At 41.0% G+C, this 18,266-nt stretch overlaps 1 protein-coding gene across 5 annotated transcripts in view; it reads left to right on the plus strand.

Moving 5' to 3' along the window:
* The window catches only part of LOC124257471 (ras-specific guanine nucleotide-releasing factor RalGPS2-like), a 78,916-nt gene that overhangs the window by 29,256 nt on the left and 31,394 nt on the right, over positions 1-18,266 (plus strand). Inside the window, exon 1 of one of the 5 annotated variants that reach the window (XM_046691554.1) lies at positions 6,463-6,674. The exons of 3 other annotated variants lie outside the window; for them this stretch is intronic. In XM_046691554.1, the coding sequence (XP_046547510.1) occupies positions 6,613-6,674 (62 nt within the window). In that variant the 5' untranslated portion in view covers positions 6,463-6,612. Of the gene's footprint in view, positions 1-6,462; positions 6,675-13,217; positions 13,643-18,266 lie in introns of those variants that run through there. One more of the 5 variants, XM_046691562.1, reaches the window with a different exon arrangement.

Raw genomic sequence — 18,266 nt, forward strand, 5'->3', positions numbered from 1 at the left:
GGGTTTCTATGACAACGGGTATCTGATGCACTTCAACATCAATGAGCAGCTGTTCACATGTGACGGCTTGACACAATCTGCAGTGAACAGATTGTCAAGGATTGATTTGGGAACAATGTTGCTCTGTTTGGGATACGTTCAAGACATGATTTGAAGGAAGTGATTCATGGAACTAGCCAAGAGTTAAAACTAAAGGTGATCATGCTTTGCACTGACGAAGAAATAAGCATAATTATTGTGCAATTTATTTCGCAACAGTATAGAAGTTACTTGAATGCTGCTTCAAATTCTTGTAATCTTGTCAAGATCTAAATTCTAAATGATTTTTATTTTACTGTTATGAATTTACTGTTATGAATCTGTCGCCACTTGTATGCAGTGCATGTTCATTGTGGGGTTGTTTTGGGTGTCGATAACGCAGCAGCAGCTGTGTGGTTTGTTCCCCGATTCCCATCAGGGAAACTGACAACACCACCCTTCTCATATACATCTGAAAAGGTCGCTTGTTTCATTTCTTCACCAGTCTGTCTGGCGCATGTCTGTGTCCGAAACGGGATACTTTGCAAACAAACACGCCAAGGCTAGTTATGTAATGCTGCTGACTGGACGGAAGAGCTGGGAGTAAGGAATTTGTCGATATATAATCAGGAAGTGGAGGAAGGAAGTGTTATGATCAGAGTTGACAAAATTGTGTATTGTGTAGTTATAGGGGCATGTGACTTGACAAGAACTGGCCATATTTGTATAAACATAGCTGTTTATGGGTTGGTGTAGGGTTAATCTGGAGTTTGCTATGGTTTAATACTGTTTAGTATTTGATATAAAATTTGAATACAGTTACCTGTCCGATTGTTAAGCCTGCTTTTACCCTGAGACATCATGTGTATGTTTCCCCTTTGCTAAGGTCAGTGTGACATAGCTGGGTTATTTAATATTTCTATTTTGTTTATATATTTTTTAAAACAACCTTCCTCTCTGGTCACCAATGATGGTCATATTGTGTATGGTATACAAAACACCATATGGTCACCATAAAGCGTCAAGCTAAAGACCTGAGGGGCGGTGGGGTAGCCCAGTGGTTAAAGCGTCATGCTAAAGACCCGAGGTGCGGTGGGGTAGCCCAGTGGTTAAAGCATCATGCTAAAGACCTGGTGGTGGGGTAGTCCAGTGGTTAAAGCGTCATGCTAAAGACCTGAGGGCGATTGGGGTAGCCCAGTGGTTAAAGCGTCATGCTAAAGACCTGAGGGTAGCCCAGTTGTTAAAGGGTAGGGGTGGGGTAGCCCAGTGGTTAAAGCGTCATGCTAAAGACCTGAGGGATGGGTTAGCCCAGTGGTTAAAAGCGCCATGCTAAAGACCTGAGAGTGGGGTAGCCCAGTGGGCCATGCTAAAGACCCGAGGGCTGTGGGGTAGCCCAGTGGTTAAAGCGTCATGCTAAAGACCTGAGGGGCGGTGGGGTAGCCCAGTGGTTAAAGCGTCATGCTAAAGACCTGAGGGGGATGGGGTAGCCCAGTGGGTAGCCCAGTGGTTTGGGGTAAGTGGTTAAAGCGTCATGCTAAAGACCTGAGGGTGATTGGGGTAGCCCAGTGGTTAAAGCGTCATGCTAAAGACCTGGGGTGGGGTAGCCCAGTGGTTAAAGCGTCGCCATGCTAAAGACCGAAGGGATGGTGGGTAGCCCAGTGGTTAAAGCGTCATGCTAAAGACCCGAGGGGCGGTGGGGTAGCCCAGTGGTTAAAGCGTCATGCTAAAGACCCGAGGGGCGGTGGGGTAGCCCAGTGGTTAAAGCGTCATGCTAAAGACCTGAGGGGAGGGGTATAGCAAGTGGTTAAAGTGTCATGCTAAAGACCTGAGGGGGTGGAGTAGCCCAGTGGTTAATGCTAAAGACCTGAGGGGCAGTGGGGTAGCTAAAGTGGTTAAAGCGTCATGCTAAAGACCACAAGGTGGAGTAGCCAAGTGGTTAAAGCGTCATGCTAAAGACCTGAGGGGCTGGGGTAGCCAAGTGGTTAAATCATGCTTAAGACCCGGAAGTGGAGTAGGCCCAGTGGTTAAAGCGTCATGCTTAAGACCCGAGGGATGGTGGGACAGCCCAGTGGTTTCGTCATGCTAAAGCCGAGGGATGGTGGGGTAGCCCAGTTGTTAAAGCTGTAATATTGCTAAGTAAAAGCGACATATAACCACTCACTCACTCCTCACAGAAAAGTGACATGCCATTTTAACTGGAATACAACAGGCCTGCCCACTCACAAACAAGGAGCTGTTATAGTATAGTAGTTTAAGTTTATCATTTTGACCAAGTTCATATTATATATCATAACCCATACATTATAGACACATCAAAGCGGAAGCAGGTATTAGAGGGGAAAGAAACTTGTAGACGTGCTACAAGAAATGAATAATTTCATGCGTTTCAAATCCAATCCTCATCAATTACTGGGCATCTGCTTTGAAGAGTGTGAAACTGATGTGAAATGTAGACAGTTGTAGCCCGATGTCTGGCAAGGGTTCACCACGAGGGACGATCCACGCCATGCTCCCGTCGAGCGTGTAACAAACTGTCTGCCTTCCTTCTGCAGTGGCTTACTTAATCCAGTATGGAAATTAATTTTCATGCACAAACACTGTGAAGATTTTGCCAGCTGAGTTGACACTGATTCCCATTGTTAACTGGAGCTCCTGAAAATGGGTTTGATGTGTATGCATGACAGATATTGACGAGAGTCACATTAAGACATGATACAGACGAGCCTTCTTCCACGATATGATTAATACCTTATTTTACAGGCTGGCATTCATGTCATACTCCAAGAAAGGGGACTCATCCTGTATATTTTAATAATGGACTAATTCTATTTTGGTAGGCAAAGTTAAAACTTTAATAGTTCTTTATTGATTGTAGGTTGTCTAAGGCTAAGGAGTAGATCTGTGTGAGGGGTGGTGGGGTAGTAAACAGTTTGCTCATTGTGACAACAACCCAGGTTCAATTCCCCACGCTTGTACAGTTGTGAAATCCATTTCTAAAAAACCATGAAGGTCCGGGTTAAAATGTGCCTTCAGTAACCCATGCTTGTCGTAAGAACGGGATCGGGTGGTCAGGCTCACTGACTTGATTGACATGTGTCATCGGTTCCCAATTGCGCAGACCGATGCTCATGCTGTTGATCAATGGATTGTCTGGTCCAGCCTCGATTATTTACAGACTGCCGTATATAGCTGGAATATTGCTGAGTGTGGCGTAAAACTCACTCATTTCTAAAATCATACTCAATCACTCTGTCGATCTGTATGAACTGTGTGAGTGAGTGAGTATGGGCAATATTCCAGCAATATCACAGCGGGGGACACCAGAAATGAGCTTCACACATTGTAGCCATGTGGGGAATCGAACCCAGGTCTACAGCATGACGAGTGACCCACTCGGCTACCCCACTGCCCCCATATGAAGTGTATACACATATGTAAATGGATTAGGTTTCAGTGTACATCTTGGTACAATAATGGGGCAGATTAGTTAAAGATGGACCTGGGGATTGGGTGGTCAGCATGGATGACCCAGACTGATGGAAGGTCTTCCTCTGTGGTGGATCATGGCTCTTGCTGTCAGTCCTCCAGGCCAAAGTGTGAGGCCGTGTGATAGTTTCAACATGGCAGACTGGCGCCACATGCCGTTAATGGAACTTCCTCATGAGCCTAAGCAACGATGCCTTTCACATTTCTGAAAAGATTTTTTTGGTCAGTAACACTATCTGACATTAATTCCAGAATCATTTGCCTAAGATTTTAATGGGATTGCACTGGTCTCTTTTTCTGACCTTGTGGTAGTCTACTGATGTGCTTTTGCTTTTCGCATATTGAATTGGAGCCATCAATCCAGTTCTGCTGACATAATGATGAACCCAGGAGAATGGATTGTGTCATTAAAACGTAAGAGGCTTGACTTATCGAGTAATTTGCAAGGGGCTGTGACACGGATCAAACTTAAATTGGAAAGTTTTCCAAGCCACTATGACCGAGAGTAAATTATCCTGCCATCCTTTACAGGAGCCTGCGTTTAGAAAAGCTGCTTTTAAAGAAATGAATCTTTCGAGTTTACAACTCGGGTGATTTAGGTCTCAGCTTCACAGAATTGATGTTGCTTGTATTGTCTGTACATTAAAGGGTTTATACTTGCATGTGTTGTCAACACCTTGTCGAGTACTGACAAGTTTGGCGCTGGCTGGATACAGTGTACAGGAAGAAGTAGACAGTTGGGTGTTACACCAATACAACCATTCCCTTAAATCTTATTGATGGTCTTAGCGATGGTCTAAGTGATTGTCTTAGTGCTAATATTTGTGGGGGGCCTGGTTGTATTGGCATTACACCCAACTGTCTACTACTTCCTCTACACTACAACACTTGGACATAGATTTCTGATGGTCTTAACAATTGTCTTAGTGATTGTCTTAGTGCTAAGAGTAAGACCATCAGAAATCTATGTCAAAGTGTTGTAGTTACTATTGAGATAACCTTGTGGAACAGTCGCTAAGACTGTTGTAAGTCTGTGGGAGTTATGTTACCCCAGTGTATGATCTTAGCAGTATCCTACAACAATTCTACAAGTTATCAGTACGATGGAAGGAAATGGCATTGGTGTTTGTTGTGAAGATAATGAATAAACCAAGACAACAACATTGTTCAAATACAAAAGGTGTTAGTGTACACTACTTAGAAGTTAAAGAGCATTGATTCCGTTATGTAAACCTTGCATGCAAAATGATGAAATGATTGTTCATTGAAAACACCCAAAAGATGTGTTTTGACGATCTTTAGTTGTGACTGATTTCAGTTAGACCCAAGTTCCATAATGGGAATAATTGTGCTCATGATAGAATAAAATTGACTGTTCAATGAGAAGACCCAAAAATATTTTTGACAATTTTTCGTTGCGATTTCAGTTAGATCCAAGGTTCCATAATAGGAATAATTGTGCTCATGATAGACGAAAATTGACTGTTCAATGAAAAGACCAAAAATATGTGTTGTGACGATTTTTCGTTGTGACTGATTTCAGTTAGATCCAAGGTTCCATAACAGGAATAATTCTCTTCGGGAAATACATAGCCTGGTCACCCAATTGAAATTAGGTCATTACAATCCCTGGTCGACCAATGGAAACCTATGTTTGTCAACAGGTGGTAGCCATACGATTACTAGGTGTTCAATGCAACCTACTTGCACTGGTCTAAGGGCTGACGTGATCTATATGTTTCCTATTAATAAGCGTTTGGGTGCGGCTTTTCTAAACATTTAGAGCATGGTGAATGGTTTAATTGCCACCAATATTTGTCCTGGAGGAATTAATGGTTAATGTTAAAAGGGAAGTTTCCTTTCATTGTGTGACAGTTTTGTCACCTTTTTTTTATGAATTCGTTTACCTGGGACAAGATTTAATGGATGTGAGATACGATCAGACTCGATGTCGGTGATCATTGTGCCGTACTTTATGGATGGGTGCTCATAATGTGAAAACATTATATAAAATTGATGTCAGTGTAGAGTTCAACAAAATAACTACCCTTGTAAATTATTTCAACTTTAAATTTTGTTTGAAAAATGTGATTATAATGTATATTATTGTGAGATCATGTTTGAATGTTGATTTAATTACAGGTTAACTATGTAGAACATGTATTTATCTTTACATCTTAGTTTACATTTTAAGAAACCTCTGAGGTTATTGTCTCTTGGGATGTGGAGTAAAATTAGGACTAAAATAGCCCACATGCAGAACTGTTGTTTGATAGTCTTGAAGACAGACGTGGCAGTTGAACTATATTCTCGGGTCTCCTTGTCTTGTCATGAAGCTGTATCATTAACCAGAAAAATAAGCCATATTTCACTGGGATGGGTCTTCCTTGACATACAGCCAGGTATGTAGGGCTGAGCTTTCTCCATGGCCTACTTAGATGGAATGTCAGGGTAGGGGAGACGCTGGAAGGCAGTCTGGCTTCACCTTTAGCCATTTACCATCACACCTTCGGACCACGGATTATTACTCTCATTGGAGCAAATGAAATCAGGTCCACGTCCTTAACGGATCGACCGCATGTCTCCTCTTGAAGATGGCTGTTTGAGCTGATTTTAGAACTTGGCCTATGTGATTTTTGATGGATTATTGTGAATGTGAATTAAGAAAGGATACTTTTTGAAGTAGTGTCCTGAAAACTTGGGATCATCTTGTTCTACCATATCACTTCGTATTTGGAGATCGTCATCTGTCGTCACAGCTCTTGAACAAGCTTGATTGCATTGTCAACATAATTAACAATTTTCTATCATGAAAGATCAGCCACAGGGCACATCCACGGATACATGGACCTGAGATAATATCTGCAGACGGGACTTGCAGTTCTTCTTGTTTGGGATTCAAGATTGAGTTGATTTTATTTTGTTTCCTTCTAAAACCTGTTCCTCCTGGTGACCGTACATGTTGGATGTCGTCACTGTGAGGGTGTAGGTAAATAAACCCATCCTGTGGTGAATACTACTCCATGCATAATGAAGTGAGAGGTGTATGATTCGAGGATAAAAGTGCTCGGTTGGAGGTTCAGTCGACAAATACATCGAAACGTCACAATGGAGGCGACAAACCCAAGGTCACAGCAAACCCTCACCATGAATATGTCTGGGAAAGGCGGGTAAGATCAAAACCATTGGCTTAGGGGAAAACTATATGTGATGAACTATAGATGTCTGTATGGTATACATTATTTATTACGGTGCTTGTTGTTTTATTCTTGTTAGCACTGAATGTTCTATAAACAACATGATTTGGCAATACAAAATTGAATGAAGAATTTCCGTCTGAATCATCATGACATTGTGAATGACATTAAAAATCAAGTCCTTTTTAGAAATCAATATCTGAATGTGATATCGTGACTCCAGGCCACTAATGTGTGTGCCATCTGTTTAACTGTATGCACTCTGTAGTAGCTCTGCCCGCATTCCACCGCTGGACATTATCTTCATATTACACTCGAGTGACATTCCGTAGATAGCTGAGGTCAGAGGTCCGGTGTCGTTGTTGTAATAGTATGTAATGATGCAGATTTGTGATGTAGATATAAACTTTGTGGTCCGGCACTGGGTGAGACGGATATTTGGAAAAAAGATTCAAGAAATTACTGATGGGTGGGTGTTGTGAGGAATATTTGATGTGACTTGGGTTGACAGTATGCAGCTGGTTGTGAAGTGGCTTAGAGAGGAGGAAGGACACAGGAACTTCTGTCAAATATCGACTGAAACATTGCTGGTCGTAGTTACTTTGTGACTTTCTGATCTAGGCCCCAGTTTCTCAAACCTCTGATTATCTTAATTGAATTTCCAGTGGCTGTAGTCTTTACCTACTGCTTCATTGTCCTACAACTATTTAAAGGTTGTCGTAAGTGCACATGATTTAAAGGTTGTCGTAAGTGCACATGATTTAATGGTTGTCGTAAGTGCACATGATTTAAAGGTTGTAAGTGCACATGATTTAAAGGTTGTAAGTGTCATGATTTAAAGGTTGTCGTAAGTGCACATGATTTAATGGTTGTCGAAAGTGCAGGCTTATCAATATTGGGAGTTGCTACTATTGTTGATGCCTGGCTCATCAATTTTATGGTCTGGTATGGAACGCACAAAATGTTCAGTCATTCCAGGTATGAAGCTTTTACTGCATTTTACTGCAATTGTAATCTTTTGGCCTATTCTTTTTTCTGTAATAAGCATCGTGATTATTGACAAAACATTTTGAAAATTGATTATAACCATGATTCGGTCAATTTAACAAAAATAATTGCACAGTTTGTGATCAACATTGTTTGAAATCTGTCGTGTGGTTTTGAACCTAATCCAAAGGTTACTGGAGGTATAGATTTTTCGGTTGATGGTTATATCCTCAATGGGAGTGCTGATTCAGCAGGAAGATGAGGGTGATGTAACACAGAGGAGGGCGTTGATATGAGAGGAAGAGAGAAGAGAGAACAATCAAGGGTGGGCAGATGATAATGGTTGAGAGAGGAGGTGGGAGAAGACGAAGATAGAGGGGGATTTAACAAGGCAGGGTTAGCGCTAATTGGGACAGGGTGGCCTCACTGTGATGTAACAGTCCACTCCATTGTGTGTTCAATGATGAAGGTAGGGAGGCTACAGAGGCTGGGCAGTTGTGTGGGAGTGGAATGTAGAGCTGTTGTTCACTGGCTTGCTGATAGCAGCCTTAGTGGATAAAGTTCAGGACGGACCTTTTGTTGGAGGTGAGTAAGAGGTTTATATCCAAAGTTGGACCTTTGTTGTGTGGGACGCAGGTTACTAGTATGAATTGGGGTTGTTTGTCCGAGGGATGTATTTTCGGTGCTAACTGTTTGATGTTTGTAGCGTGCAAGCAGGATTAGGATTAATTGTGTGGTGCTAGAAACACTGACCATACGCCATGATGTGATTGTTGGGTAGTTGTAAATTTTATCATAGTTGTGGTGAATTCATGGGTGAAAACTGTATAAATCATACACATTTTTCTTAATCAGAGGACACTGAGAATGCTTTTGTGATCTTGTGAAAAATTTGAGTCTCAGAAAATTCAACTTTTAGGGGACAGATATTTCTTTTCCAATAAATGGACAATTCCCATCAGTAACTCAGTGACAGTGGCAGATTTAGGGTGTGATGGAACCATTACATACAGGTTCATGAAGTTCTTATTGTTCTACATTCTGTGTATAGGTGGATGGTCAAGGGAGAGGGGGGGGATTGACTATGTGGGGAATTTTCGTTTTGGAGTTTTGTCCAACACTTGTGTCGGAGACACACGGGCCCCATTCCCAGATAGCCCCATAACTTGGACACTAGGTTCTCTGATCACATTGGTGTGACCCTCTAGGCCCAGTGAACATCACGTCCTGCTGATGAGTGGACACGTACGGCTACTCTTGACCACTACCCATTAACATGGAGACAGATCTAGTACACATGCAGATAACCCACATGTAACTATTGTTCATTGTCCTTCCAGTGTAGTACTACTGGAATCCACCAGTTTTGCTTTCATTTGGTAATCCTGCTACCACCCTGCTCCTTCCTTTCTGTAATAATCCTGATCAAGAAATAGTGCGGTCAGCTTGCGTCTGTAGCTAATTGGTTGGTGTTTGATAGTGAGGCTGTGACTCTGGGTAAGGTAAGATGATTGTGATTGCCATTAACCTAGATCCAACAGGAGTTGATCGTACTGGCTGTCACACAGTCCCTGAACCACATTCAGTCCCCTGAACTCACAGTCCCTGAACCACATTATTTTCCCTACTGACTTACCCCCTTCTGGTAAGGCCCTAAATGAAGCAAGTCTAGATATCTTTAGCATTAGTGTAGCTGTCACATATTGGTCAGTAGTTCTTCAGATGGAGATGACAGGGTACAGACAGTACTTCAGGCCTACCAAAGAAAACTTTCCCAGTGTGCAGAAAAACACAGACAAGCTCACATTAATCATGGAAATAGCAACATAAACATAATACCTCATTACTGAAACAGTAAAAGCGGCAACTTTAAATCGCTAAAACTGGATAAAAAACCCGAAGAGCCTGCAACTTTGATTGTACACATGCACACATGGAAGAGGAATTCTCGGACCGAATGTTGACATTTTCCAGCTTGGACAAAAGTTACATTCCCTTTTTAAGTATTTTCTGTTGTGTTATTTGGCATTTATCATCACATTTGTTTAGTTTACTTTCCATTCGTATGAAATGATTGACAGCAATTATTTCGACCTATTCAATTCTTTTTCTACACGTGGCAATTCAAGGTCGCTCGGAAATTTGAAAGAAGCACGGATTGTAATGCGCATGTGCAGTACAGGTCAAAGTGTGCCGATACAAAAATGTTGCAGTTTCATAGTTTTTCGTTGCCATTTATACTGTTTCAGTAGCCAGATATTATGTTTATGTTGCTATTTCCACAACTAATGTGGGCTTTTCTGCACAGTGGGAAAGTGTTCTTCGGTAGGCCTGGTACTTGAAGAGACACTGGTTGCCAAGTTGGTATTGGAGTTTCCTCCCTTTATGATCCTATGATCATGAGTTTGTGCTCATTGTGAACCAGATTTGTCAGCAACTGAGCTGAGGTTCACTGTGTAGTAAATGCCTGCACAATGCAGCATCACCTGAGTAATGATGGGCTCAATTTACAGGTTCTCTTGGATCTCACCACTACAACCATTGTACGCCTATTTCAAAGTATGGGAGTTAAATGATCGTATTGTGAAAGGCTTCCTTTATGAGTGAGGGATACAGTGTATGATTTACAAATATATTAACTCATGCAAACACATCATGAATTGCATAATCTCTGAAAAGAATATCAGTGAAGTTTTTCATTCAGGAACAGTAGTGAATTTCGCCATGGGAAGCATTTCCAGCTGCCTGAGAATATCACAGTTAGTAGACTGAGTGCTTGTGTTGAGGAGATTAGCTGATCACCTGTGAGCACGTCCTGGTGGTCAAGTGTGGACAATGATGGCCGGTACCTGCCACACACAGACACACCTTCTATAGCCGTCCATTGTCAGGCTGACAGGTCAAAATACATTGACTAGGAGAAGTTTTATACATTGGTCAGTTCTGATTGTGTTCAAAGGAGTGTTGGGATGTTTCTGAATTTCACTGAATTAGTCACATCTTTGATTTGGATTTTGTTTCTCAAATGTGGAACCAATTGTCAGTGACGCTGAACTTTCTGATGAAGTGAGTATTAGTATATAGATTTCAGTGATCATAAAACTGACTTGATTTCTTTACTGTCGTGTAAACATTTTATTTGACATTATTTTCTTAGCTAACTAAAAATGTTTCATCAAGAATATGCAACAGCTGCCCTAGCTACTGTTATAGAAATGAGTGACCAGATTGAGGTTAATAGCTTGTATATGAGGTGATGTTGGTCAGAGGGGTTGTTTACTGTCCGGTCATGTGCTGGTCAGCAGAGCTTGACCTGTTGCTTGCCCCTATTGACCGCTGACCTTAATGTGATTGGACATCTTAAGTAGGTGATGTCAGTAACAGCATGCTACCTTGATTAATATATAGTTGTTGATAGCTTTATTGGTATAATCAGCGTTCAATTACTGATTTATTACTATCAAGGAAAGGTCACGACTGTGATTGACATTAATAGACATACTAATAGTGCTTTACAATAACCTTTTTCTGCATGCATGAGTTTAATAAATATATAAGAATTAACAAAACTCTTAGTTTGGACAGAGCATACTGTGTTTAATACAAGTTTGGATACAAATTGACAATTTGATGTAATGCACAAAGATGTCAGTTGTTTCTTGGCTAGAATTCTTTGGGGGCCATAGAATGATCAAATTACAGTTCATTTGTAACGGAAGTGCTTATTGGACAGACAGTGATGGAGTTGACTGATTTGATGCAGGCACAGTTCTGGCTGTATAAAGTGGCCAGGAAATAATCCTGTCTGTCCTGGATCCCCCCAGGATTGAGGAGCCAGAATATAGGTGTCTGTTGTGGAAGGAGACATCCTTTGGGTAGCTCCAGCCTCCAGCCTTCAGTATGTCATTATACCACCACTGTTATTACTACTACTACTACCACCATCACCACCACTACAACTGCTACTACCATCACCACTACCACAACTGCAACTACCACCACTACTACCACAACCACTTGTTCCATTGCTGTACTGAATGTTTAACACATGTGTGTAGTAATTCTTTCAAAGCAAGTCTAGATAACCGCTTAATCAATGCCAGTCTTTCATAGAGAAAGCTTGTTCTTATTATTCATGAATTCTAGAAATTCTGATTTAAACCAATAACGAAGGCTTAGAGACTTGTGCAAGTATATGGCTGTGCCTCCTAGTCACAAAGTTGTGATGCACCCTCATATATACCAATGATTTCTGTGACAGCAAATATTTTTAGGTGAATGAAAGCTTATGCATTCCATCTGCTTGCATGACATTTCCTCCATGAATGGATAATCTTGTGGTCAACAAACCAGACTTGGCTTTAATCCAGTTGGGGCATGGTCAGTGACATTGGGCATTGTCGTCTTTCTGTGCCTGACTGCATGATGTCTGAATGCTATTAATCAGTGATAAGTGTGAGCTTAATAGGATGAGATTATGATATATTGGATGTAGATTACATTGGCAGCATTGGAGATGTCTGAGAGTGGGCTCAGAGATTGTGTCTGCAGTCCCAACGATTGACGGTCACTGTACCTTAGGTCAAAAAGGTTATTGCCAAAACATTGTTCTGTTCTGTTGCAAACAAGAAAGTTTTGAAATACTTTGATATGTTCTGGATTATTTGTCCTTTCTTGAAGACTCTGGATTTTCCAGATTTGTAGATATTTTCAAAACTCACTCTTAATGGCATCTTGTATGTGCCACTTTTCCTTACTACTGACATTTGATGCTCATGATATCAGCCACCAGCCTTGTGATGATCTTGTGTCACAGGGTTGGTGGGGTAGCCTAGTGGTTGAAGCGTTCGCTTGTCACACTGAAGACCCGGGTTTGATTTCCACACATGGGTACAATGTGTGAAGCCCATTTCTGGTGTCACCGGCCGTGATATTGCAGGAAACTTTGCTAAAAGTGGCGTAAAACTCAACTCACTCACACTCACACTCTTATGTCACAATGATCATCAGTACCCCATACCAGACTCGGTGGTTACTTGGTGGGGCCTAGGGTAGCTTAGTGGTGGAAGTGTTAGCTTGTCACCAAAAAATGGTTTGATTCCCCACATGGGTACATTGTGTGAGCCCTTTTCTGATGTCTCCAACCATTGCTGGACTAGAGTGCTTGTGTAGATTATTCAAGTCAACGGTGTTTACTTGGCCAAGCTGATTATGTGAAAGTTCTGATATGGCATGAACACGAAGCACCGGGCACCAAGTTTCTGCTCCTGACAATTAGTTCTGATGAGTTCTGGGCTGTAGTTGATGACTCAATGATCACCCACCCACTGCATGCAACGAGATATCTCAGCAATTTGATGCAGTTTTCAAGGTAACCACCGAACTAGGAGTTGTGTTTACTTTTAAACCCACATCATCCGCCAACATACCTGTCGAAGTTACGTCACTGATAAATTATAAATAGCCATGACTTGTTTCTATATTGATCCTGACATTGGAGACTGGGAAAGACCCAGTTCCCGGAGAACTGACCCAGATACTTACCTGTGTAGGCACTTAATGGCCAGTCTTAAATCAACAGGTGATTGTCCCAAGTTAGATTCCAGCATGTCAGGTCACAGTCAGCTACTTATATCATGAGAAAACCAAACAACTGTCGCTGACCCCAACTTATAACAGGTTGTTTACAGAACAAGATTAGTCTAGTTAGCAACTAACCCAGCTACGACTTAGAAGGGGTTTTGGACATTGGTGATTTGAGCTGTGTGTGAGAGCTCATTCACAGTAAGTGCGTGTTGGGTGACTCTTCTGTAAATCGTCGAGCTACATCTAAAGACGATTCTAGAGGTGTTCGGCAGACAGCCTTTACAGTTGATCCATTGAGTATCTGTTTGACAAGATATGAATATCCAGGACATGAATATCGATAACCCTGATGGCGCGCTTATGTCAAGGTAAACTTCATTACTTTTCTGTGTTTTATGTTTCCAATGATTTCCCACGGGAACTGAGATTTGACTTTGAAAATCTATAAGATTATTCTCTTGCCATGATTACCCGGTCTCCTGTCTGGCATCATTGTATAGGGGCTGGTGTGTTTTTTATCATTTTGATCTGCATATCTGTGAAAAAGTTTGAATATGAACAGGAAAGTATATTGACTGAAAAGTAGGTAATGTTTTAGACCTGCGTAAACTGGATTTCTCCTTATTGCTTCCTACATCAAGCTGGGGTAACATGTTACTGCAACACAATGTCCGAGAGTGAACACCTATCCTGAAGTGCCGAGTGAATCAGCATAGTTTCAAATATTCAAACTACTTTTGTCAGTTAATGACAGGTGCACAGCCTTATCAGACCAGACTTTGCTCCTGTCCAGCTTACGAACCATGAGTTCTCCCCCTTTATTGTAGCTGTAATACATCATAACATAAACATTACGATTAACAAACTGAAACTAGGATTTTGAACAGATTCATGGTTATTGCTGTTTTACTACATATTGAAGACAGATTTAATTTCTTTTTATGCTGATTTTTGTTGTTGAAAATTAGCAATTTATCCAAATTGCCAGGGATTTAGATTGATTAAAATGTCTGAAAACATTCTGTTTTCTTTGCCTTATTAGCCCCACCCAATGCTGCTTTTTGTTAAATTGAAGCTTTTAATATTTCGTAATGTACATGTGTCGCCTAGTAGCCGTTCCTGGTGTGACATAAGTGCATAGTTCACCCTACGTGTGTTACTACACTGACGCACATGCTCTGTGACCTTTCAACCCTTCCATTGAAACAGGGCGGAGGTTTTAGGTTGCCCGCCCACCAGTGATGCAGCCCTGCTGATGATGTGGGCCAACCAGGGGAATAGTGTGGGTGGAGCCTGGGAAACTCATGAACGGAGGAGTTGTGGTCCTAGGATTGGCTTTTTGAAAGAGAAAGATGGACACTGATGCTGACTGGTCACTGGTCATCAATATACAACACTGTCCACTTCCGGTCACCTAAATAGTATCGATGTACAACACTGTCCACTACCGGTCACCTAAATAGTATCGATGTACAACACTGTCCACTACCGGTCACCTAAATAGTATCGATGTACAACACTGTCCACTTCTGGTCACCTAAATAGTATCAATGTACAACACTGTCCACTAAATATCATCTAAATAGTATCAGTGTGCAACACTGTCCACTACCGGTCACCTAAATAGTATCGATGTACAACACTGTCCACTTCTGGTCACCTAAATAGTATCGATGTACAACACTGTCCACTAAATATCATCTAAATAGTCTCAATGTGCAACACTGTCCACAGCTGGTCACCTAAATAGTATCGATGTACAACACTGTCCACTAAATATCATCTAAATAGTCTCAATGTGCAACACTGTCCACAGCTGGTCACCTAAATAGTATCGATGTACAACACTGTCCACTAAATATCATCTAAACAATATCAGTGTGCAACACTGTCCTCCACTGGTCATCTAAATACTATCAGTGTACAACACTGTCGACTCCCGGTCACCTAAATAGTATGAATGTCCAACACTGTCTACTCCTGGTTACCTGATGGAGTGAATATAGAACAACACTTTGGGACTTCCGTGTGTACTTACTAACACAGCAACACTGACTCTCTGTTAATGACTTAATGCTGTTTCCCTACATTACTCAAGCTATTACACATACATTTACACTAAGGAACAGGGAGACAGGTATATGAGTTTTCCTTTGCCTTCATTATATCTGGATCATCAGTTTCTGTTTTGCGGAACGACTTCATGAAATGTTTACAATTTTCATGTTCTTTTAAATGGTTAGACTGAAAAAATATTGTCGGAAAACTAAAATAAGCTCCATCTTCATTTAGACTATTTAGAGGTGAAGCAGAAAAAGTGAAACCGTCTAATCATTTAAACAAATCTGCCAGCACACTGAAATTAAATTTGCAGAACTAATTCTTTGAATGGGAAGCATTGGATGAGATCCAGGATGATGGGAAATTCTTTTTACCTTGGTTGATCTTTTCTGCTGGAAGATTTCCATGAAAATAAAAACATTGTTTTCACAGAAAAGACTGTAACATAGGTGTCTTAGAATTGGTGTCAGCCCAAACCTTAGGCCAGCCTCGGTCCAGATCGGTTTGCCTTTCATTGCTTCCTCGCCTGTGTTCATCATTTAGGGATAAGACTTATGCCATGTTGTTTACGACTATAAAACAAGCCTAAGTTCAGACTAGTACAAGCAGCTTCAAGCACAGAAGCATGTAGATAACAGTATATATTTTAGCACATCCCCTTGTTGTAGTGGTAAGCATGTTAAACATGTATTACTTCATTATTCATTTGCTTCAGGGCAATAATAATAAAAATACATTTATATAGTGCCTTGTATCCATCTGACTAGTTGCTCACTGGACGCTGTAATCAGAATCTGATTATTATTATTACCCCGGATAACCCAAGCTGCCTGTGAGGCGCTAGAAGGTTGATAGTCACATGACTTATCCCACCGGGTACCCATTTTCTGCTGGGTGAACAGAGGCAATTTTGAACAAACCTACTTGCCTAAGGTAAGACCACATGTATCACATGTGCTTCGTTGTGGGGCAGGACAGATGCCCTAGAAACTTTAATGTGTACTGCTAATTTAAAGACTAACTGTAGGATATGGTTAGAAACAGACACAACAGTCCCAATTTAACAGTGTAAACTTGAAAATCACAACTGAGAATCCACACAAGTTTATTTGAAATCTGCATTAGCTGACTAACAGTTTGTTTACATGAAGATTAAAGAGAGGAGTTTTTGTCATTAAAGTAATCCTGATGTGTAATCCAGTGATTCTGATTTGAGGATGAAGATGATAAGCCTGCAGCAGCAGCAGCATCTCTTAAAGCCTGTTTGTTCTAACTGGAAGGAAGAAGAATTTATATTGACTCCATGTCTGGTTCAAGCATGCCTTTAATCTTGTTGCATACACACACAAGTAGCTCCTGTCTGTTCTAAGGAACACTTTAACCTGCCTGGGTATGTCCCAGGTCAGTTTGACCAGCAAGGTGTGCAGGAGACAAAACCCCTATATGTTCTTACTGTCATGCTGTAGGGAGAGGCCATTTTAATTATATGTTTTATTTAAAATGTGTTAAATTTTAAACTTAATTTTATTGACCTTGTGTCCAAATCCCCCTTAACCTGAGGTGTGAATAGTTGAAATCTCGCGCCAAAAGTTGAAACAGTCGGTGCCAAAAGTTGAAACTCATTAATTGAGAGAACTCTGAACTGGATAATATCAGCAATTACTATGAGGGCAAAAGATCTTTAGTGGTTGTAGGAGTATGAGAAAAGGGTTTAAACAATCATGTTAATGGTGTAAGATCTGTAGTGGTAACATGGCCTTAGATGTTATTGTATCACAGCAGAGTTGGTGGTCTGATTACCAATTCTTCTGTGGATCGACGGTGTCAATCCTGATAACTGTGCAGGCAGTAAAGGTACTGAAGTTGCCATGGTTCCTGACATGTTGGCCTTGCTGGGTTGTTGGAGTCCATTTTATGATGCCATGTTGTGTTATGTATGCTAGTATTATGGTAGTAAATTGAGAGAAGTATTGTTATTTTAATGTTCTTTGTAGACAGGTACTAATAATGTATAAATACAATTTGTTTTGAACGACATTCTAGAAGTTGGTGAATATAAGATGAAGCATGTTATCCATAAAGTCATATGCCACATTTCTTAAGCATAACATTTTGATATGACTGAAACTTTGCCGATGTGGCTAAACGCCTCACTCACTGTTCAGTGGATCTGTGACCTACGACAGCCTCTGTTGTATCAGCTGTGCCCTGTGTGGTTACAACATAAGTGCTAATTTGCTGGAACATGCCAGGGACATTGATCTACGGAGCTCATAGCACTCGCTGCCATGCATCATACCGGAGACTCTCATCATGGTCGTAGGGAGACAGTGAACAGGAGTAACATGGCCCATTTTCAGCTCTTGATGGTTTGTTAATATCGACCCACTTCGTAGGATGTGTTGGTTTATGTTTCTCTTCCACCTTTAGTCAGATATACAGTCCCGAAACGTATCAAAGTGTTTAGTTATTGTCACTCTTGATTGAAATAGTAATGAGGTAATTCTATAGTACATGTTTACTATACCGACAAATGAAAAAATTCTTTGGATTTTAGAAAAATAATTGTAATACTAATGTTTTGTTTAATAATTTTTTGCTTTGCACATTTGTTAAGTAACGAAGGATCACTTGTTGAAAACACTAATTACATAGAGTGATGGAATGATTATAACAAAGAAAACATTGACAGTTTGTGTGAGCCTTGTACGTCACTGTTTGTTGATACAACAATGGCGAGACACATGATATTACTGTGATGCTTCTAAAGATGTCTCACTGTTGAGGAAGGCATTGATCCAGTGACCACTGGTCACCTTGTGACGCTGCTCCACAGTGGTAAACAAAGGTGGGTGGTGTATTGAATAACCAGGATTATTCCACGGCCTGATATGACCTGTCAATAACTAGCCAGATCCACCAGTCCAGATT

Source organism: Haliotis rubra, unplaced genomic scaffold (assembly GCF_003918875.1).
Source record: "Haliotis rubra isolate DU_JTF1 unplaced genomic scaffold, ASM391887v1 Scf117, whole genome shotgun sequence".
NCBI classification, from domain to species: domain Eukaryota; kingdom Metazoa; phylum Mollusca; class Gastropoda; order Lepetellida; family Haliotidae; genus Haliotis; species Haliotis rubra.